At 42.3% G+C, this 22,831-nt stretch overlaps 1 protein-coding gene across 1 annotated transcript in view; it reads right to left on the bottom strand.

The window, feature by feature from the left end:
• Positions 1 to 3,226: 3,226 nt before the first annotated feature.
• The window catches only part of LOC119140918 (nuclear cap-binding protein subunit 1-like), a 63,870-nt gene continuing 44,265 nt past the window's right edge, over positions 3,227 to 22,831 (bottom strand). Inside the window, exons 9-15 of the mRNA XM_037372581.1 lie at positions 21,738 to 21,792; positions 20,960 to 21,053; positions 18,746 to 18,849; positions 17,496 to 17,610; positions 4,693 to 4,836; positions 4,201 to 4,314; positions 3,227 to 3,340 (exon numbers count right to left, since the gene is read on the bottom strand). Coding sequence (XP_037228478.1) covers positions 3,227 to 3,340; positions 4,201 to 4,314; positions 4,693 to 4,836; positions 17,496 to 17,610; positions 18,746 to 18,849; positions 20,960 to 21,053; positions 21,738 to 21,792 — 740 coding nt within the window. The remainder of the gene's footprint in view (positions 3,341 to 4,200; positions 4,315 to 4,692; positions 4,837 to 17,495; positions 17,611 to 18,745; positions 18,850 to 20,959; positions 21,054 to 21,737; positions 21,793 to 22,831) is intronic.

Genomic DNA, 22,831 nt, shown 5'->3' with positions numbered 1-22,831 from the left:
TGTCAGGCCACACCTGGAATACTGTGTTCAGTTTTGGCCCCCACTATGTAAAAAAGATGTGGACAGGCTGGAGAGGGTCCAGAGAAGGGTCACAAAGATGTTCAAAGGACTGGGAAGCCTGTCATATGAGGGAAGGCTGAGAGAACTGGGCTTGTTCAGCCTTGGGAAAAAAAGGCTTAGGGGAGACCTTAACACTATCTTCCAGTATTTAAAGGGTGGTTACAAAGAAGATGGAGTCTCCCTTTTTACAAGTAGTCACATGGAAAAGACAAGGGGTAATAGGTACAAGTTACTCTTGGGGAGATTCTGATTGGACATAGAAGGAAAATTTTTCACAGTGAGAACAATCAGCCATTGGAATAATCTCCCCAGGGAAGTGGTAGATTCCCCAACACTGGACACTTTTAATATTCAGCTGGACAGAGTGCTGGGCCATCTTGTCTAGACTGTGCTTTTGCCAAGAAAGGTTGGACCAGATGATCCTTAAGGTCCCTTCTAACCTGATATTCTAGGATTACTATGCTTCTAATAATTAAGCTATAGCTGGATATATAAATGTTGCTAGCATACAATATACCTTTAGGCCTAATGTAAAATGTCCCTTACCTTGTTATAGATATCAGATGCTGGGTAAGGGGTTTCTCAACCTAAAGGAGTAACCTTGAGATGAGAGGCGCCCCTGCTCAAGGGGGAGATCATTGCCATGCGGCCAGCTGCTGTACAGGAGAGCTCAATGGGCTCGAGGGGTCTACAGATATTTACAGCGTGAAGTGATTGACTTGTAGTCAAACCCCCCTTTGGTGTATGTAGAGGAGTGCAGCTGTAGCAGTTGTAGTTTTGTCTAGTCCCAGCTCAAGCTGGTACTGTTAGCTCCTGATAAGACATGGCCTAGATTCCTTAGTTCCTGAGAAGATATAGCCTAGCACAATTCTCAAGGTTTGTACAGCAGGGCTGATTTCAGTCAGACCTACATGTTGGTGATGCCTGAATCAAAGTACTGTTCACTCAGAGTGGGGGCATCCATGACATTGACTGAAGCAAGTGTCTGTGCATGACTGACAAACACCTTGTATAAAACAAGTTTATAAACACATTAAGGTTGACTCTAGAAGAGTAGAGGAATTGGTCAAATCACACAGAACAGGTAAAGAAAAAAGTAGCAGATTCAAGATTCTGAAGATGTGCCCAATCACTGCAGACCACACAAAAGGTTTACATCTATGCTCAAACAATTAATTTTTGCCTTCTGCATTCGAGTATCATGCATAACTCAAACTTATCAAACAAAAGATAATGCTACCACATTTCCAGGTTGTACATGTCCCTAGTTTAAGTTTCTTGCAAAATCCCACCTAATTCAGCTCTAAAATGCTCTTTGAAAGTATGGAAGCCAGACACTACTTTCACATTTTAGAGATTAAACAGCAAGCAGATTCAACTGATATGGAGCAGTTGCTACTGAATCACAGGAGATGGGCACTTGGTTTATCCACAATCAACATCAAAAAAGGTTTTAGCATCAGTACTGATTCATAGGTCCAATCTGGTGCAAGCTCAGCTTTACAAACTAAAAAACCCAACAGAATAAACAACCTCCATAATGTGTGTGCAAGGTGTCCAAAGTTTATGTACTTGGCAATACTGAAGTGGAAACTCTGCCCCATTGTAGGAGACCAACTGGAAAAACAAACAATCTAATACCAAGGAAAGCTCAGAAGGGTGCGAACAACAGCAGGAGATGAAACTTGTTAAGGGAATAAGGGGTGGAGATCCCCTGAGTCTGTCTGAGGAAGGGCTCAAACACTCGAGGAATGCAAGATCAAACAAAAGGTTACTTTGTATGAACTAAAAACTGATAAGAGGGAACTGCCTGCCAAAGGGTGAAAAATAGCCCCAGAAGCAGTGGAGTCAGCAGGAATCTGCAGTAACTGGGGGAAAGGTAAATGCGGCAGGGGGACATCATGACCACCGGCTCAATTCAAGACCAAAAAGACTTGCCTCCCCCCATGCCTGTAAGGAGCATGCATGCTAATTGACATGGCAAGCTAGGCTGATTTTAATAAGAGGCAGTCCACGCTGAAGGATAAGAATAAAAGAGGAAGGCAAGTGCCATTTTAGGAGGGGAATAAGAATAAAAGAAGGGACTTCTGGATGAGCACTCCTACAAGAAACACCCCCCATCAGCAGGCCTGATGCTGGATCCAGGACTGGTGATACCTCTTTTTCTCTTTTTTTCTCCCTCCCATCCCCTCACCTTATTTTACCTTTTTCTAGTAAGTAATGCAAGGCATAAAACTTTATACACATGGCAAGCGATAAACATTTCTGCTACCCAATTATTTACCAGTGAGACTGACTATGGAATAAAAATCTTTGTTTACCTACGGACCTCTGGTATTGTGTATACCCTATTCCAACCAAGAGAATCATCAAATCTGAGTCACTCCTCCCTCCTTCTTGGTGGGATGTGACACCCATTCAGGACAGATTGCTTCTGATTGGTCTCAATTATTTACCAGCTGGGAACAGTGTTGGGGTTATTCTTGTTTTTTCAGACACACTAAGAAAAGAATCAGTCTCCTTCAAAAATTTTTCATGAAATTTCTCTACTGGCTGTTTGCAGCTACTGTAATAATACACCAGACAATACATTTAAAAAGCATATTTCAATTGTTTGTCAACCATTTCTTTCAAACTGTCATAATCTAGTCAGTTTAATAGACAAATCCACATGCCCTAGACTATTTTGAAAGCTCAGTGTTTCACATACCCAGACTTAAGTAATTTTTCTTGTATCATACCACCAAGATCTTATCAAACTGCTCACTGAAGAGGTGTGTTTCTGCCACATCCAGAAATTCTGTTTCACATTTCTGCAATTTATTTACTTTAACAGTTATAGGTAACCAATTCTGTAATTTTTTTACCTGTTTGTTATTGTCATATAAATGACAGAGGGAAGAAGCAAAAATACTATCATAAAGTTAAGTTTCAAACCAAATTAAAGGACAATTTAAAAGAGTACATACATTATTCCACATCAATCCTCTATCAGTCATAGCTAATAAGACTTATGATGCTAAACCAGTTACTAATAGAGTACTGTATTGCTTTATATAGGAACACAAAAGCTGTTCTGAATTAAAGAGTTTCCTCTTTCCTCATGGTGAGCTTCTCTCATTAAAGAAAAATGGTTTTAAATATTGCAGATAACACATGAAAATCCTCAGGCTTGCAGAGCACAAAATTGCTGAAATACAGCCAGTATGTGATGGTCCAGTTCAGCTGTAAACAGGAGGTTCTCCAGGGTCACCATGTACTGCTGAATTATCTGGTGATGCTGCAGATAAAAAGATAAACCTTTGTTGTTTTCATTCCTCTTCAAACACAAGAACAGGCAGAAGAGTCAAGACATATTGTATCACAGATCAAATGTTTTCACAGAACTAACAAGCACATCTAATTTCCACAACACATTAATCACCGTTGACTGCAAGAATGGAGCGTATGTTGAAATCCTGTTTTGAGAAGTACTGGGTTCCCTGTAGCTACTCAGTTCTAATCCTGATTCTGAACAGTGTGTAAAGGCAACTGTACAGATATGCTAGGATGTTTGCTTTAGCATTAAGTCATTTTTATGATAAGGGTAGAGACTAACTCATAGGGGGAATTATGCCATTAATCCCATGCAACTTCCCATCCTCTAACACAATTTATGTTCACGTAAACACAAATAATTTTCTACTACTCTGGCTGTTGCCAAGAGTTCCAAATTATATTTTTAAATAGGCATTCATTATAATCAGATACATAAATTTAAAACATTTTCATCCACTTGTTAGGCACTTATTTTGGTATACTTGTTCTCTCAAGACTCTACCCTTACTATAATATGCGGTAAGAAAAACTAATCTACATTTACAACCACATCTCAATATTGTTTTGCACTATATTCACAGTGCAAGAAACAAATCAAGGAGCTCACCATTCAGTCATTTAGCAAGTCTGTAGCAAAGATGGGGTCAAAACCAGAGACAGACACAGTCAAAACTCACACTAGTTCCCAAAAAAGACTGGTGATGCCAGCTATGTCTGTTCTAACGGAGCTGGTAAAAATAAGTAACCAAGCTCAGCTCTCAAATCATGTAAGCTTTTCTTTCCAGCAGCTGCCCAAAGCCTTCCAAACCAAGTGAAACTTACCTGTAGGAAGATTTGCTGCAACCTCTCTATACAGCTTTTGTACCAAGGCGTAAATACATCAATCCCACCAGTTTCACAGCGCACTAAGTGTTCAGTTAACAACATAATGAAACGCTGTAGAACACAAATAGAATGTTGGTTCAGCAAATCTTTTCAGATGAAAATAGGTTACTAGACTCAGATAAGATAATCCATGGGACATTTGACAGACAGAAGCTTTGAATGGCAATATCAGAATTAATACTTCATTTAGGAGACACTAAGTAGAGTAACTACTTACATTCAAAATACCTTTTTTTTGTTTAGGAAATTGCATGCTATCAAAAGAACTTGTTTTCTCAAGTTCTTGATGCTGAAACAATTCTTGTTTAGGGGAGTTAGGCAGTTCTTTGATTCTGGATAAGAATAAGCCCATCTACTCCTTCCCATGTACTCACCCCAAGAAAATTATTAAAATACAAATGATGCTGCAAAGACATCACCCATCATTACCTGGAATATAACAAGGAAAAGATTCTTCTGTTCACTCTGTGCTGATTCTACTCTCTCCTGCAAGCGTTCTATTTGCTCTTCTAGAGGTCCATCTTCCCTATCACTACTTTGGTCATTGTTGTCATCATGTTCATCACTTTCTCGCTGTTAAGTAAAAACAAAACACAACTAACTGAAGATGTGACTACTTGTGGATTCTGCTAGTATCCACTGGAGTGATAAACAGGCCTCTTGAATAACTAAACACAGTCTGCAGCACAACTGAAGCTGCTCTGTAGCCTTTCAAGTGCTATATGTTGAGGGTTGCTTACTTTATAAATACAATTCAAGAAGGAAATTGGGAAGGAAGGAGAATGAGAAGCTTAAGCTGAATCAACTTGAGACAATGCCAGGATGGAAAAGGCCTGAAAACAAACAAACAAACAAAACCAAACAGAAGAACCATGGCAGGTTGTACTGGGTCTGGCTCAGGTGGAGTTAATTTTCTTCATAGCAGCCTATATGGTACTGTGTTTTAGATTTGTGACTAAAACAATGTTAAAAACTGTATTTGGTTTATATGGCAAGGTTTTGGCAGTGGGGGAGTTGCAGGGGTGGTCTCTGTAAGAAGAGACTGGAGCTGCCCTGTGACGGACACAGCTGGTTCCAGCCAGCTCCAAAACAGACCCACCACTGGACAGTGCTGAGCCCATCAGAGAAGCTGGTGGCACCTCTGTGAAACATATTTAAGAAAGGGCAAAATACTACATAGCAGAGAGAACTGAGGGGAAAAAAAACTATGAGAAACAACTCTGCAGACACCAAGGTCAGAGAAGGAGAGGGTGCATTCCAGGCACTGGAGCAGAGATTCCCCTGCAGCTTGTGGAGAGATCATGGTGGAGGAGGTGGATACTCCCTGAAGGACTGCAGCCTATGGAGAGGACCCATGCTGGAGTAGAGGAAAAGTGTGAGGAGGAAGGTGCAGCAGAGAGGAACTTATGAACTAACCACAACCTCTCATTCCCCATCCCTCCTGTGATGCTGCAGGGGAGAAGGCGTAGAAGAGTTGGGACAGAGTGAAGTTGAGCCTTCACTGATAAATGTTGGGGAGAAGGTGTTGCGGTAATTTTGTCTTTGTTTCTCACTATCCCAAATCTATTTTAATTGGCAATAAACTTAATTTTCCCCAAGTCAAGTCTGTTCTGCCCATAATGGTAATTGGTAAGTGATCTCCCTGTCTTTACTTTGACCCATGAAATTTTCCATCTCTTTTATCCTCCTGTCCTGTTGAGGAGGGGGAGTAAGAGTGGGTGGGTGGGCATCTGGCTGCCACCCAAGGTCAACCCACTACAATACACTGTTTTAGCTATTGCCGAACAGTGCTTGCACAGCATCAAGGCCTTTTCTATTTCCCACTTTACCCCTCCAGTGACTAGGCTGGGGGTGGGCAAGAGGCTGGGAGGGGACACAGCTGAGACAGCTAACCCAAACTGACCAAAGGGATATTCCATGCCATAGAACGTCATGCTCAGCAATAAAAAAACGGAGGTTTGGTCCTCCAAGGTAGCCATTGCTTGGAGAGTGCCTAGGCATTGGTCTGCTGGTGGGAGGTGGTGGGTGACTGCCTTTGTATCACTTGTTTTTTCCCTCTTTCCTTCACTTATTAAATTGTCTTTATCTCAACACAGTTTTTCTTGCTTTTGCTCTTCCTATTCTCTCCCTCATCTCACTACAGGGGAAAGTGAGTGAGCAGCTCTGTGGTGCTTGGCTGCTAGCTGGGGTCAACCCACCACACAGGTTTAAAGACTTGCAAGATCATTTTCTAGTGGAGCCACAGAAAGACAGTAGGCTGACTATTATCAACAATTAGCAGCTCAGTAACATATCTGTGACAGACCTTTTAAAAAACTTGTCTAAACACTTTTCCAGGACTCAGATTTCATTCAAGAACTTTACTGATGTCACAGGACTGCCAAAACCAAATATCTTTTGTGCCAGAACTCAAATGGATCTGGTGGGTTAGCACAGATGGAGGAAAGGGACTGGAGCTCAAGGTGTTCAAGTGGGAAGATTACATATGAAACCGAAGTGAATGCTCTCCAATTAAAAAGGGCCAGAAAGGCACCCAACTTCATAACAATAAAAATACCATGCTAGTTCCCCTTTTTTAAAAAAAGAGTACATTATATCAGATCTGCTATCTAGTAATTGGATAAGGAAAAGTCCTACACAAGGAAAGTCCTATAAAAGGCTCCAAGGTGCATGGAGCCTCTGTTGCAGCTGTCCCTTGATTAGAGAGGGTAAAGCACCCTTTTAGCTGGTGCTTGGGAGAGGCCAATATGAGCCAGGCCTAGAAGCAAGCTCACAGACAGCCAACAGGTGCAGCAGTTTGTGCAGAAGGGTGCTTCAGCTGAATTTGTACCAGCATAACAGTCTCAGGTATGGTGGTAACATGCCACAGGGCAGATTCCCCAGCAGTTATTGGAGCAGCTGCCCTTACCAAGGCAGAGGCTTCAACACAGACAAAGCTTTGGATGGTAAAAGCACCTCTCCAAGTCCCAAGCTGCAGGGAGTGCCTGGGTCCTCTCTCTGATAACAGGAGAGAAGGTCCTCTGTTCTGCAGGAGGTGTACAGTCTTGGAGGGGCTGTGTTGCCCACTGGAAGAGTTATGGCAAGAAGTAAGCAGACTGTGATCCTCAAACATTATTCCTTAAACCAATTAATCTCAGACTGGCTGATGATTTGTGGCTTGTGCCAATCCTTTGTATCCATTATGTTAACAAGGGCCATGTTAACCATCCCCCACTATGTTGTCTGGATGTGTAAAAGCCTTACTGAAATGAATTAAAACAGACCTTCAAAATTCTCTTCTTCCAAGCAATGATTTAGATCGGGAAGAGGGAAGCTCAGGGCAGGTGAGAAAATTTTGTGTCAGTGCTGGTAAACCTCTGTGGTGCACATCTCAAAAAAAATAAATAAATTACTTCCTCTGCTATGCTCCTAAGCATGGTGCTAAACCTAACCATAACTAGTGTCTGATGTTACTCTGGATTTCCTATTTGTTTTCAGTCAGAATCATACCAGGGAGACATTTACCCTCTGGTTACTGGAGCCCAGCCAGCACCAACAGCACAGGAGCAGTTGAATAGAATTAGCGAAAGCTGGCATATGGAGAGCAGCCCAAATATTTTTCAGTTGTCCAGTGTTTGTGTAAGGTGCTGTTAGTTCTTGGGTCTATTAACTTCCAGAGAAACAAACAAGGAGGAAAGCAAGATGCATAAAAATTATAGATATAAACCAAAAGGATTTAATGCCTAAAATATTTCCCACAGTGAATAAACTCCAGAAATCTTTCCAGTCAAGTGCTTTAATATTTTCTCCTCCAGATTTTTTAATGCATTGTTTAATGCTGTTTTTTGAATGTCCTCTGTGAGTGCTAAACAGCTGCCTACTTCCCTTTGTAGGGCCTGTCCTGCTATGCTTGAGACCAGATGCTTCACCTAAGGGCAACAAAAGACAGTTGTCATGCCACCAAGGTTGGCTCCAGCAAGGCCTACTGATAGGCAAGGAGCCCTGTGATGTGCTTAGATAATGGAAAACATCCACTAGACTGTGGCAAGCCTCTGCAACCACATGAAGATGTAAGCACAAGCTGGTGGCCCTCCTCAAAAACTCCAGGGACAATCAGTCCCAGAAAGACCAATAAGATTCATGCAAGTGAGAAAGGTTGCTCAAGCTAATGCTGTGAAATGGCAGAGGGCACCAGCCCTCTAATCACAGAGTAGAAGGCTTAGACTCCAGTAGCCCAACATGGATGCGTGCATGCCAGGGACAGAAAGGGTTTTGCTGCAGCCTTATCCCAACAGAGAATCTGACAAGGAATATGGAGAGCTCCGGGGTCTCATTTCCTAGTGCCAAGGTGATGATGCCAGGAAAGTCAGGTACTAAAAAGGAGCATAACACCTTGGGCAGTAACGCATTTCATAGTGGCTCTTACTGATGATACTACTCAATGACAAGCTCAGTGTCTCTATCCTTGAAGCTGGAGAATAACACAGTGACAAGCTTCAAGATGGTGATGAAACCTCTGGCCAGCAGAGAAGCATGATCATACAGTGCTTTATCTTTGGCTTTGTCAGGTGCAAAGCATCAGAAAAAGACTCTCAGTCCACCTGAACAACCAGGTGAGATTCTGTAGCGGCTGCTTGTGCCCGAGACCTCTGTTCTGTCAGCACAGCCTGGAGCAATTGAGGATTAAGAGAGATGACTCACAGAGGACCTTTTAGTCCGTCTTCTTAAGAACAAAACAGCATTGGATGGAGGTTGTTGAAGGAGTCATGGGTGGAGCTAAATGATCATGGAATAATGTAGGTTGGAAGGGATGTCTAGTGGTCTCTGGCCCAACATGCTGCTCAGAATCACATGGTATCACAGAATCACAGAGGTTGGAATAAATCTCTTGAGATCATCTAGTCCATCACTACCACCCCCATTCAAGCAGGGTCAACCAGAACAGGTTGCTCAGGGCATTGTCCAATCCAGTTTTGAATATTTCCACTGATGGAGACTCTTGCTCAAAACAGGTCAAATCAGATCAGGCTGTTCAGAGCCTTGTCCAGTGAAATTTTCAGTATCTCCAAGAATAACTGTCCCTTACCCTCATGAACAGCTTCTTCCACTTGCTAATAATTACTGTCTACATTGAAGTAAACTATGTGATTCCATCTCATGTACATGCACCCTAGCTAAACTACTTACTGTCTAAAGCATAAACCCCGATCCACAATATTTCCCATGTTTTTATACATTTATGTTACCATTAACTTGTGTAACAATAGAGCCTTGATACATTTCCAGTAGAAATATACTCATTTCACTGATGGTCTGTGCAGAATAAAGTATGACCCAGATTTGACAACTTCATTGTAAGGGTATGTAGAAGGAGTGTGTCTGCTCCTTTAAGGGTAACTGGTCAAAGGAGCCATATGCAAGAACATACAAAGACATCTATCATCTACATTTCTATAAGGAAAGAAAGACCTGATGGAATTAAATCTGGCCAGGGATGTCAAGGAGAACAAGAAAAACTTCTGCAGGTACGTCAGTGATAAAAGGAAGACTAGGGAAAATGTGGGCCCTCTCCAGAAGGAAATGGGACACCTGGTTACCCAGGACATGGAGAAGGCTGAAGTACTCAATGACTTTTTTGCCTCTGACTTCACAGACAAGTGCTCCAACCACACCACCCAAGTCGCAGAAGGCAGAGACTGGGAGAATAAAGAACCACCCATTATAGGAGAAGATCAGGTTCAAGACCATCTAAGGAACCAACATCTTGGTGAAATGTTTATACAACTGCGTAGTATTCTTTGAGAGAGAAAACATGAATTTTGTATTATGCATATTAGAAGTCATCAGTGGACCGTTGGTTTGGGCGAAGGTAATGCTAGAGCTGATGAAGCAGTCAGCTGTCTGGCAACAAATAAGTTTGAAGAAGCTCGTAACAGCCATGAGATGTTTCATCAAAATGCAAAGTCTTTACATCGACAGTATCAAATACCCATAGCAGATGCAAAGGGCATTGTTTGCTCCTGTCCTCAATGTAGTCATCATGGACCTGGTTTAGGGGTGGGCACTAACCCAAAAGGTCTGAGGGCACTTCAGGTTTGGCAAATGGACGTAACACATGTACCTGACTTTGGGAAGCTTAAGTATGTGCATGTCACAATTGACACCTATTCTCACTTTATATGGGCCACTGCACAAACCGGTGAAAAGGCATTACATGTGGAGAGACACTTAATGTCTTGTTTTGCTGTCGTGGGAGTACCTGTAGAAATTAAGACAGACAATGGTCCAGCGTATAGTAGTCAACGAGTCGCTAGGTTTATGACAACTTGGGGAATTAAACACATTAAAGGGATTCCTCACTCCCCAACGGGGCAAGCAGTTGTTGAAAGGGCAAACCGTACCCTGAAGGATTATCTTCAGAGACAGAAAGTATCGCAGGATATAGACATAACTAAACGGTTGACTAAGGTGTTGTTTACCTTAAACTATCTCTCCCTTAGGGAGGGTAGAGAGGGACCACCTGTTGTTATACATCACCAAACAGCGTGAGGGAACCAAACAACTACAGTTCCTGGTTTGAATGTTTTGTATAAAAATATGGCTTCAGGCGTATGGGAAGGACCTAATCTGGTGTTATTTATCGGTAGAGGTTATTTTTGTATCTCCACAGATAAAGGACCTATATGGGTCCCTAGCAAGTTTGTGCGACCTGTATGTCAAGATCAGAAGACGGAAGAGAAGACTCAGAGCGAGCAGACGGAATAAACTGTCTATGTTGTAAGGGATGTAAACCACGGGTATTATGCCAGTGTATGCTATGTGGGGTAAAATGGTACTGTAAGCCAAAGTACTGTACGTTTGATTAGTAACCGGGCATGAAGCAAGAGAAAACATACGACTAGTGCAATACCATACTGATTGGAGACAGTATACATCATCAGAATCTGTGAATCTGTGAAAGCACAGATTTGTTGGGTGGAATATGTAAAAAAAAAAAAAAAAAAAGAGAGAGAGAGAAAAAAATGTGGAAATTATGGGAGTAAACATGTTTGAGTGGTGGACTTGGTTTATGGTCTTGATGAATTTTTTATCTATAGGCCAAAGTATTATTGACATCTTGCCTAGGACAAACATATGGGTGACATGGGCAAATATCACGGGAATAACAGACTTGTTTAAATCTGCAACAGGCAGACAACCCCTTTAGAACTTGTTTAATTTGTATTCCCCTGCAAGTGAATGAAACAAATTTTGATGGTTTTTGGAATGTTAAAGCAGTGAATCTGACTTCCAATCAGAATGGTACATGTCTGAGTCCAAATGGCAGCATTACATGCTAAGAATATACGAAGGTTAGCATGTTGAGGAGAGAAACAATTTAATCTTACATCACAGATTTTAAGTTTGTTATTGCTTGATGTAGATAGTGTTAGCTATGCTACATTACAAAATAGAGCTGCAATAGATTTTTTGTTATTAGCACATGGACACGGTTGTGAGGATTTTGAAGGGATGTGTTGTATGAACCTTTCCGATCATTCCATATCTATGCACAAGGAGTTGTCACAACTGCAGGGAAACATGAAGCATATTCTTGCTGATGATAATCCCTTCGATGAATGGTTGAGAGGATTGGGGATAACAGGTTGGTTAAAGTCGTTATTGATGGAAGGAATACGCATTGTTATAATCACTGTTGTAACGTTTTGAATTTTTGGCTGTTTATTTTCTTGTTTGAAGAAAGGTTTAACATCTACTGTGAAACAGACATGGGTTGTCCAAAAAGAAAAAGGGGGATATGTAGAGGAATTTTTAAAGGACCGAGGACATATGTTACCATTGTCCAGGTTGGACAACCCAGGCCTGTTAGTTGAAACTGCAGAGCAACTTTAAATTGTCCTGGGAACAAGCAGTGGGAGAAAGAAAACAAGCTGTGCACAAACAAGAAGCCAGGTGCAGAGCAAGTCCTGGGAACCGCGAAATCCACACACTCTCATCGGTACACTCTGATCAGGCGCCTGCAGCATGCTCACCGGTCAGCCACACGGACGCCCGCGTGGCCAGAGACTTTTATCCAATCACCTGTGTGTAAAGTCATGTGAGCGGTCGGTTTAAGTTATAAATATGACCTGTTTAATAAAGGGAGCACGGCATGTAGCCATATTGGTGTGATTGTCGTGACTTGGCCGACTCTCCACGGGGGACCCTCTTCGTCCTGAAGGTGCACAAGTCCGTGGGACCTGATGAGATGCATCTGCAGGTCCTGAGGGAAGTGGCACACGAAGTGGCTAAGCCACTATTCATCATGTTTGAGAAGTCATGGCAGTCCAGTGAAGTTCCCATTGACTGGAAAAGGGGAAACATAACCTCCATTTTTAAAAAGGGAAAAAAGGAAGACATGGGAAAATACAGGCCAGTCAGTCTCACCTCGGTGCCATTATCTTAATGGAGCAGATCCTCCTGGAAACTATGCTAAGGCACAATGGAAAATTAGGAGGTGATTGGTGACAGCTAACATGGCTTCACTAAGGGCAAGTCATGCCTGACAAATTTGGTGGCCTTCTATGATGGGGTTACAGCACTGACAGATGAGGGAAGAGAGATTGATGTCATCTACCTGGACTTGTGCAAAGCATTTGACACTGTCCCACACAACATCCTTGTCTCTAAACTGGAGACACATGGATTTGATGGATGGATCACTCAGTGGATAAGGAATTAGCTTGATGGTTGCATGCAAAGAGCTGTGGTCAACAGCTCAATGTCCAAGAGGAGATCAGCGATGAGTGGCATTCCTCAGAGGTCGGTACTGGGACCAGTGCTGTTCAACATCTTTGTTGGCACCATGGATTCTGGGATTCAGCGCACCCTCAGCAAGTTTGCCAATGACACCAAGCTGAGTGGTGTGGTTGATGCACTGGAGGGAAGGGATGCTGTCCAGAGGGACACTGACAGCCGAGAGGTAGGCCTGAGTGAATCTCATGAAGTTCAACAAGGCCAAGTGCAAGGTCCTGCACGTGGATTAGGGTAATCCCCCAGTACCAATACAGGCTGGGCAGAGAATGGATTGAGAGCAGCCCCAAGGAGAAGGAATTGAGGGTGCTGGTGGACCAAAAGCTCAACATGGTCTGACAATGTGTGCTTGCAGCCCAGAAAGCCAACTGAATCCTGGGGTGCATCAAAAGAAGTGTGGCCAGTAGGTTGAAGGAGGAGATTCTTCCCCTCTGCTCTGCTCTTGTGAGACCCCACCTGGAGTACTGCATTCAGATCTGGGACCTCCAACAGAAGAAGGACATGGACCTGTTGGAACAGGTCCAGAGGAGGGCCACAAAGATGGTCAGAGTGCTGGAGCACCTCTCCTATGAAGAAAGGCTGAGACAGTTGGGGTTGTTCAGCCTGGAGAAGAGAAGGCTCCGGGCAGACCTTACAGAAACCTTTCAATACCTAAAGGGGGCTTATAAGAAGGATGGGGACAGACTTTTTACAAGGGCATGTAGTGATAGGACAAGGGGGAATGGCTTTAAACTGAAAGAGGATAGATTTAGATTAGATATTAGAAAGAAATTCTTTACTGTGAGGGCGGTGAGGCAATGGCACAGACTGCCCAGAGAAGTTGTGGATGACCCATCCCTGGAAGTGTTCAAGGCCAGGTTGGATGTGGCTTTGAGCAACCTGGGCTAGTGGAACACATCCCTGCCCATGGCATGGGGTTGGAATTAGATGATCTTTAAGGTCCCTTCCAGCCCAAACCATTCTATGATTTAAAAGTCCATGCAGTAATACTTTCAATAAGATTGTGTCTGGGTACTCTCCATGAGGGCAAGCTGCCCTTTATGTGAGAACAGCTGGAATGCATGGAGCCCTGCCTGGGGAGGGCTGATGAGCAGACTGAAAGCTTATGGGTAAGGCCTGAAGAGGAGACGGGTAAGGGTGGCATTGTAGTGGGCACCTGACCAGGAAGAACAAATGGATGAGGCCCTCTACAGACAGATAGGAGCAGCCTCATGTTAGCAGGCCCTGGTCCTCACTGGGGACTTCAACCACCACGATATCTGCTGGAGGGACAACACAGCAGGGTATGAGCAATCTAGGAGGTTCCTGGAGTGCATTGATAAAACTTCCTCACCCCAGTGATAGAGAAGCCAATGAGGAGAGGTGCTCTGCTGGACCTCCTACTGACCAACAAGGAGGGGCTCGTTGGGGATATGAAGGACAAAGGCAGCCCTGACTGTGGTGACCAAAAGATGGTGGAGTTCAGGATCCTGGGAGGAGGGTAAAAAGCAAGCTCACAACCCTGAACTTGAGGAGAGCTGACTCTGGCCTCTTCAGGGATCTGCTTGGAAGCGTCCCAAGGGATAAGGCCCTGGAGGGAAGAGGGGCCCAAGAAATGGTTAATATTGGAGGGTTACCTCCCCCAAGCTCAAGAGCAGTTCATCCCAACGAGCAGGAAGTTGGGCAAAAATGCCAAGAGGCCTGCCTGGATGAGCAAGGAGCTCCTGGCCAAACTCAAGCACAAAAAGGAAGCCTGCAGAGGGTGGAAGCAAGGATGGGTAACCTGGGAGGAATATGGAGACATTGTCCAAGCATGCAGGGCTGAGGTTAGGAAAGCTGGAATTCCCAACTGGAATTGAATCTGGCAAGGGATGTCAAAGACAACAAAAAGGGCTTCTGTAAGTACATAGCTGGCAAAAGGAAGACTGGGGAAAATACAGGCCCACTGCTGAATGAGACAGGGGACCTGATGACATAGGACATGGAAAAGGCTGAGGTACTTAATGTTGCCTTTGCCAAAACCAAGACAGCCTCAGTCTGTACTAGCAAGACCAGCCTTCAGGAATCCCAGACCCCAGAGACCAGGGGGAAAGTCTGGAGCAAGGAAGACATACCCTTGGTGGAAGAGGATCAGGTTAGGGAATACGTAAGCAAAAAGGATGTACATAAGTGCATGGGCCCTGATGGGATGCACCCATGAGCTCTGAGGGAGTAGGCAAATGTCATTGTGAGGCCACTCTCAATAACCTTTGAAAAATCATGGTGATTGGGAGAAGTGCATAAAGAGTAGAGGAAAGCAAATGCTACTTTTCTCTTCAAAAAGGGTAAGAAGGAGGACCCAGGGAACTACAGGCTGGTCAGCCTCACCCTGGGAAGGTGACGGAACAGCTAATCCTGGGAACAACTTCCAGGTGCATGAAAGACAAGACAGTCATGAGGAGTAGTCAACATGGATTCATCAAGGGGGAGTCATACTTGACCGACCTGATAACTTTCTCTGATGAAATGTCTGGCCTGGTAGATGCTCAGCAGTAGCCAAAACATTAGTGTGCTCTCAACACCCTTCTAGCTACAACTACAAAGCACAGTGCTATGAGGGCTGCTATGGGGAAAGTTACCTCTATTCCAGCCAGACCCAATACATTTACTTATAAAAGTTATCTTATGGCATAACACTGCCCATTAAAGCACTCAATATTCAAGAGCTGCAGCTAGGAGACAGTACAGAAACAAAACCATAGGCATATCCATTGAATGATACCAGACAATCTCTTTGACTCACAGTGAAATCAATGAAAAGCTCTTCAACAGTCACAAACATTTGTTAATTGCTGATGAACATAGATTAAGGAGGTAAGCAACTACCATGGCTGCTGCTGGGAATGAGCAAGGAGAAGACCTGAAAGAGTTGGGATGAACTGACATCAGCAAACCATGAGGTCCTAGCGATTTCTCAGCTGATGCTCTGTGGATAACTGGCTAGCTGAAAAGGGTCACATAGACATAGTCCAGCTGGCTGGACAAAAATGCACATCGCTCTCAGCTTATCTGAAGTAAAGCAAAAGTTACACAATAACAGGAAGATCGCGGTGGGAAAAGAATGTTGCAGGTGGGAACAGATAACTACAGAAGAGAAACTAGGGGCGGGCTTGGTATTTAGGCAACTAACCAATAATGAGCTTAACTTTTGTAATATGTATGAGCTAATTATAACAAGGCATAAAAGGTGACTGTAAGGTACAATAAAGAAAGTCTGCTGATCACTCATATTGAGTGACTGTGTCTTCCCTCCCTCGTGACAATGCTCATAGGAAATGACTTGTGCTGGTGACAATTTTTGCACGATCCTGCATGTGTTCCATGTTGTACCAAATTCTGATGTTAACCTAGGCCAAAAATTTAGAAGTAGCCTAGTGTTTTGTGCAGGTACTGGAAGAGCATAGATCAAAAAGGAAATACTCTCCTTTCTATGAAACTAAGATAATTTCTATAAATTGGCTTCATTTGATATCAGGATTAAATATTGTAGTCAGCCAAACTGTCTTGGGTACTGCCCTCTGGGGTTGGTACAGGAGATGCCACTCTCACTGTACTTTACAGCATTATTACTTAGACCTGAAGCCCCAAAATAGCCAAATGTGAACTAAAATAAGGACTAATTAGACTGGAGTGGCTGGCTAGGGACACTGAAAGTATTTGGTGCCACAAAACACTCAAATGAGGAAGGCACAGAAAGCACCTTCTTTTTCCCAGTGCAGTACAAAATCCCAGTAACCCAGCTGCTTGTCCAGGAATAACAAGTTTCTACTATCGCTTAGGACTTGAGTCACACAATGTGTCTAAAAATATTTGATAGTCACTGTAAATCTGTAAATCTCACTGTAAATAGTAGTCTAGGTCATACAAGGACATTTGAAAATAAAATTCAAGAGAAGCAAAAGGCAGATGCAACTGTCCGAATCCAGCAGCATCTGTTAAAAGAACAGCGACAGGTATCTCTTCTTCTCAATGACAGCTGGCTGTTTCCATGCACTTCTCCACACAAGATACGAGGTCCTAAATGACTACTTACTAGTAAAATCTGAAAGTAACTAACAACCTACAATAAACTTGAGTATGAATTTGACTGTTCCTATTGCTACCCAATAATGTAACAGGAACCAAGATTCAAAAGACAGAGTGAAAGAAGCTCACATTGGAACAAAAACTTACAAGAAAAACCTTGAATGGTGCAAATGCACATGAACTTCTTTAAAGACTTCACTGAATTCTCAAGCTCTAAAAGCCTTTAGAAAAACATACAAAAAATTGTGTTGACTTTAGTGTCCTAGTACTAGAGATGGCAACACATGTAGATATGCCTCCTGACTCTTTATTCAGCCCCTCCAAGAACCAATTGTGTGTCAGTCTGATATGTGACAGCCTGTGGGTTACTTAAGTGTCAAATATATGTATAAAAAAAACCCCAAAATCCAAATTACCCTTTTGTGCTGTCTTGCCAATCTTGCCTTAGTTTCATCCAGTTCTTTGTGAATCTTCAGTACATGCTTGTTCATTTTACGAATAGTGGAATGTAAGATTTCCCAGACGTAGAACCTAGGAAAGATGCAGAACCCAAAACAGTAAATTGCACACTGCTCCAAGACAGAAAATGTGCAGATCTGCTATAACTCTCAATTCTTCTTATTCAAATCATCAGAAACAGGGCAACTTTGTATTGCTACAGAGCAAGTTAGATAGAAAAGTGCACAACATTGATCTGGGGGAGATTTACAACATTTCATTGCCATTACCTAGGACATCTACTGGAGCGAGCAAACATTCAATATTAAGAAAGCATATCACTCACTTCTTACCTGTACTTTGCACTGAATTACCAAACCAGCACTTTATTTCAGAATCATTCTGCAACACTACTAGCATCAAAATGCCAGGTCTGAGCATTTTTCCCACTCTCAGTAAACAATATATCGGAGGGTGATGCAGGATACATAGAATCATAGAATCGTTTAGGTTGGAAAAGACCTTTAAGATCATCAAGTCCAACCGCTAACCCAGGACCGCCAAGTCCACCACTAAACCATGTCCCTAAGCACCACATCTACACATCTACACATCTTTTAAATACCTCCAGGGATGGTGACTCCACCACTTCCCTGGGCAGCCTGTTCCAATGCTTGGTAAACAATTTCAGTAAAGCAATTTTTCCTAATGTCTAATCTAAACCTCCCCTGGCACAACTTGAGTCCATTTCCTCCTGTCCTATCACTTGTTACCTGGGAGAAGAGACTCTGTCTACAACATCCTTTCAGGTAGTTGTAGAGAGCAATAAGTTCCCCCCTCAGCCTCCTTTTCTCCAGACTAAACAACACACCTATATGCCCTAGGTGCAAGCCAAGACTCCACCAGGCTAGCAGCTATACAACAGGGTTGATGGTTCTTGTCCAGAAATGGTCCTAGAGCTTCTCCTTCCACTTTGGCAAACTTACAGGCTACTTGCATGAATCTTGCTAGCATAGCTTTTTGCAGGACATAGAAATGTACGCTGCAGCTCAGAGGAAAATCCTAAAGCTTGTGTTTTAGGGAAGCAACACAATTTTATGTAGAGTTTAAAGCAAAATAATAAAGGAAACACTACAATTATTCTAAATTTTTAAAAAATGGATTCTAATAATTTAAAATAAAAAGTCAGATAAAAAGCAACTCAAGACAGAAATTCCATACTTGTTACCTAGTAAAATCATGTGCAAGTTCTGAAGAGAAGATCCAGTTTGCTACTGCAGCGCAATCAACAATCTGTGTTCGAATCATCTTATCCACAAGAACAGCAATCATCTACATTTTGGGAAAGACAAGATGGTCATTCCTACTACAAGAAATGTTCAAGTTTACCTGCTGCAACATGGAATCTGTGAAATTACTGTGGGCTAAGGTACATCTAGTGCTGGGTTGTATGAAAAGTTATTAGAGTCAAGTTTGGTTTTATGCAACTTTGCAAATACATTAGTCAAATTAACGAGTGATTTCAAACACTTTAGGAAGCTAGTATTGCTTAAATTAGACATCTCATTTGCTGAACCTAAAAATGCTCAAACTAGGGGAGCTGTATCAATCATGCCAAGTATGCATTCGCATTTTAACAAGTCATCTTTATTCTTCATATATGATGACTTCACTTTTCATTCAAGTGAGTACTTCTGCTATTCCCAAGAGCAAAAATACAAGAACTGAATTTTGAAACAAGGCATCAGAGAAGCAAGTCCCAATAGTCAACATTGGAGTATCCAACCAGAAGACATGTTCCTGTTACATAACCATAAGGTAACAGCAACTGCTAGCCTACTCTCCTTGGACTTTGACAGTCCCCAACCACAACCATGTGCTCTTTCCTGCAGGAACTCTTCATTTTAGAATGAAACCAGCACCGTATATAAGTATTTACTACAGGACCCTACCTTGGATGAGGTTTGTGGGAAAATCAAGCAGGTAGCTACAAAATCTTTGATTAGAACAGCTTTGTGACATTCAGAAGAAAGGGCCCATCTTAATTATTCATGTACTCCATACCACAATACCCAAGAAACTCAACCTGCAACGTGTTTATTCTCATAATCATCCATTCTCAAATATAATAAGAAATTGTAACAAAGCTCAATTTAAGGTAGAAAACTAAATTAATGGAATGAAACAGAGAACTCATGACTCGTTTCTCAATTTCCAAGACTACTTCCTATATGCATTTGTCTTAAGAAATTCTTCCTGACATCATCTAGATAATTCAGTTTGAGCCTTCATGTAACACAGACATAGGAATTCGTGAAAGTATTCGATCTTCATGTTAAAGTTTCCCTTTATGACATCAAAGCCTTTGTGCCCCCAGAAATAGTTGAGGCTGTGACCATCCATAATTTAAAGGTTGATATTTCAGATAGGAACTTATATATATATTTAATCTCTGCTTTTTTTGAGCATTTTATTTAAGAAGCTATTTTACAATATCTTACCTCTCTTTCAGGACCTGACTTTTAAGAATATTAAAAGCAATCTTTAGTAACCCTAGAAAATGGGCCTTAGGCCCAGTAGTAGATGCAAGGATTCTCCAGCACTCAATGAGATTATTTTTGCAAGTCTGGCTCATGCAAGTGAGGCAGCAATCACTTCCAGACATAATATCATATATTACAAACACACCAGGGAAAAGTATCCAAATAACTAATAGAGAAAAAATGAATACAAGTTTCTTACTGTTCTCCATTTATAAAACAACATCAACACGGGGAAACAACAACTGCTGTGAAGAAACTGCATGTTCTAAACTGAGGTATTTTTCATAGTTCTTTCAGCACATTATTTCATCAGACTCAGGAATTAATTTTAAGCATGGTAGTGTCACAGACAAATCTGTTCTGAACATTGGTTCAGAGCAGATTTCCTTGCTCTGCCTGTACATAACACTGATTCCAACCTGGTCTTTGTGGCTCGTGATTGCTAGTGAAAAACCACACAAGTGCTAAATAACCAGGTTCTATCTTTTTACCCTACTAATCAGGTTCTCTCTTCAGCCTACTTCTGTGTTACTAGATCTACATCTTAAAAATCAAAAAGCACAAGAACACTGTTCTAGTATTGAAATCTTGAAGAAAAACAGGGTTGGGTTGGCTTGGGTTTGTTTTGGTTTGTTTTTTAAGTTACTCTCTCGTAAACCAGACCATAGCACAAGGCTGAAAGTCTTCTACGCTGAACTTTTAACATGAAAATCTCACTGATAGAGAATAAATTTGATGTCCAGTTTAAGGCACTTAACAGTAGTAAACACAACTTCAATTCATTTAAATACAAATAGACAGTATTTTTAAGTAAACAAAGGAAATTGTAATGCTTTATATTTTAACATGACTTTCTGTGAGAGGCAACTTCAACAAATATCTGCCATTGATGCTCTTACTTGCGGATGATTCTTCCAAACCTCATATACAACTCTCAGGACATGGAGTTTCCCCTCATCACTTTCAGCAAGTACTTTGAAGACTTCGTGAAACCTTTAAAGAAATATAGGTAGTGAATAGAGGGGTTAGGATCAGGGCAATGAAGCAGAATCATGTAGTAAGGGGTTTAGATGGTCCCAACATTTTCTTTTGGCCAATCTGCAACAATTCTGGAAAGGCTACGCCCTGACAAATGGAACTGTCCTGAGTTTAAAATGTTGCAGAGACAAAACATCTCCTAAAAGCAATATAACCCTGCCTCAGGGCAAACTTACTCCTCAAAGCTAGGCTACAGTTTTCTTGCTTTTAAATGCAGGAGAGAACTCTGCTGCTTGATGTGCTTATCTATAAAACTATCATTAAGAGGATGTAATAAATTTGCAAGTAGCTAATCCAGACACTAGCTAGGATATTTTTTCATTACACTGTGGGTGTTTCTCAAGACTTTGCAATAGTATGCACGAAGAATCATAACACACCAGACTTGTTAGAAAGATTACTTAAGACTTCCTATTAACTCTCTTTTTATTTTAGGTAGATTAAGTTTTCATAATTAGAAGTCACATACAGAAATATCTACACACTTAACGAGTTGATGAACTGCCACACAAATGACCTCCCCACGTTTTGTTTTTTAAAAAACAAATTACTAACCTGCATGTTATTGACTGATTTAAACACAACAGCACAAGCCAACAGCAGTATGCTTGTGCAGGCAACTAACTCATAGCGTAATACCTTTTGTTAGCAACAAAAGCAAGGTGAGAGCTGGGTTGAAAGACATTTTTGTAGGCTACAATGAAGGGTACAAGGGGATTTATTTCAGCATGATTTCAGGAGTAACGTTTACATTTAAGAAAGATACAATGATTTGGGGGTTTTTATTTCAATTACAGACATTTATAACATTCTCTACTGCATAGATGTACATTTCCTCTTGCACTTTATGCCAACATAAAGCTCCAGGAACGACCTAAATGCTTCTGTGCAGTGACTGAGCTTAATGATGGTGACAATAGGGTTGAGTGTTTATGAGTGAGAATCAGGGGGAAGGCCAACAAGGCAGATGTCATGGTGGGAATCTGTTATACAACACCCAACCGGGATGAAGAGGCAGAGGAAATATTCTATAAGCAGCTGGGACAAGCCTCAAAATCACTAGTCCTTGTTCTGACTGGATGGCCAAGCCCAAAGAGTGGTTGTGAATGGAGTCAAATCCAGCTGGTGGCTGATCACAAGTGGTGTTCCCCAGGGCTCAGTGTTGGGGCCAGTCCTGTTTAATATCTTTATCAGTGATCTGGATAAGGGGATTGAGTGCACCCTCAGGAAGTTGCAGATGACACCATTACGAGGGGAGACTGTTGATCTGCTTGAGCGCAGGAAGGCTCTGCAGAGGGATCTGGACAGGCTGGATTGATGGGCCAAGGCCAATTGTATGAGGTTCAACAAGGAGAAGTGCCGGGTCCTGCACTTGGGTCACAACAACTGCACACAACGCTACAGGCTTGGGGAAGAGTGGCTGGAAAGCTGCCTGGTGGAAAAGGACCTGGGGGGGTGCTGGTCAACAGCTGGCTGAACATGAGCCAGCAGTGTGCCCAGGTGGCCAAGAAGGCCAGCAGCATCCTGGCTTGCATCAGAAATAGAGTGGCCAGCAGGACTAGGGAAGTGATCAGCCCCCTGTACTCAGCACTGGTGAGGCTGCACCTCAAATACTGTGTTCGGTTTTGGGCCCTTCGCTACAAGACATTGAGGTGCTGGAGTGTGTCCAAAGAAGGGCAACAAAGCTGGTGAAGGGTCTGGAGCACAAGTCTTATGAGGAGCGGCTGAGGGAA

Source organism: Falco rusticolus, chromosome W (assembly GCF_015220075.1).
Source record: "Falco rusticolus isolate bFalRus1 chromosome W, bFalRus1.pri, whole genome shotgun sequence".
In the NCBI taxonomy this organism is placed as follows: Eukaryota; Metazoa; Chordata; class Aves; order Falconiformes; family Falconidae; genus Falco; species Falco rusticolus.
The sequence above is the reverse complement of the archived record's forward strand: the minus strand, read 5'-3'. Positions and strand labels throughout refer to the sequence as shown.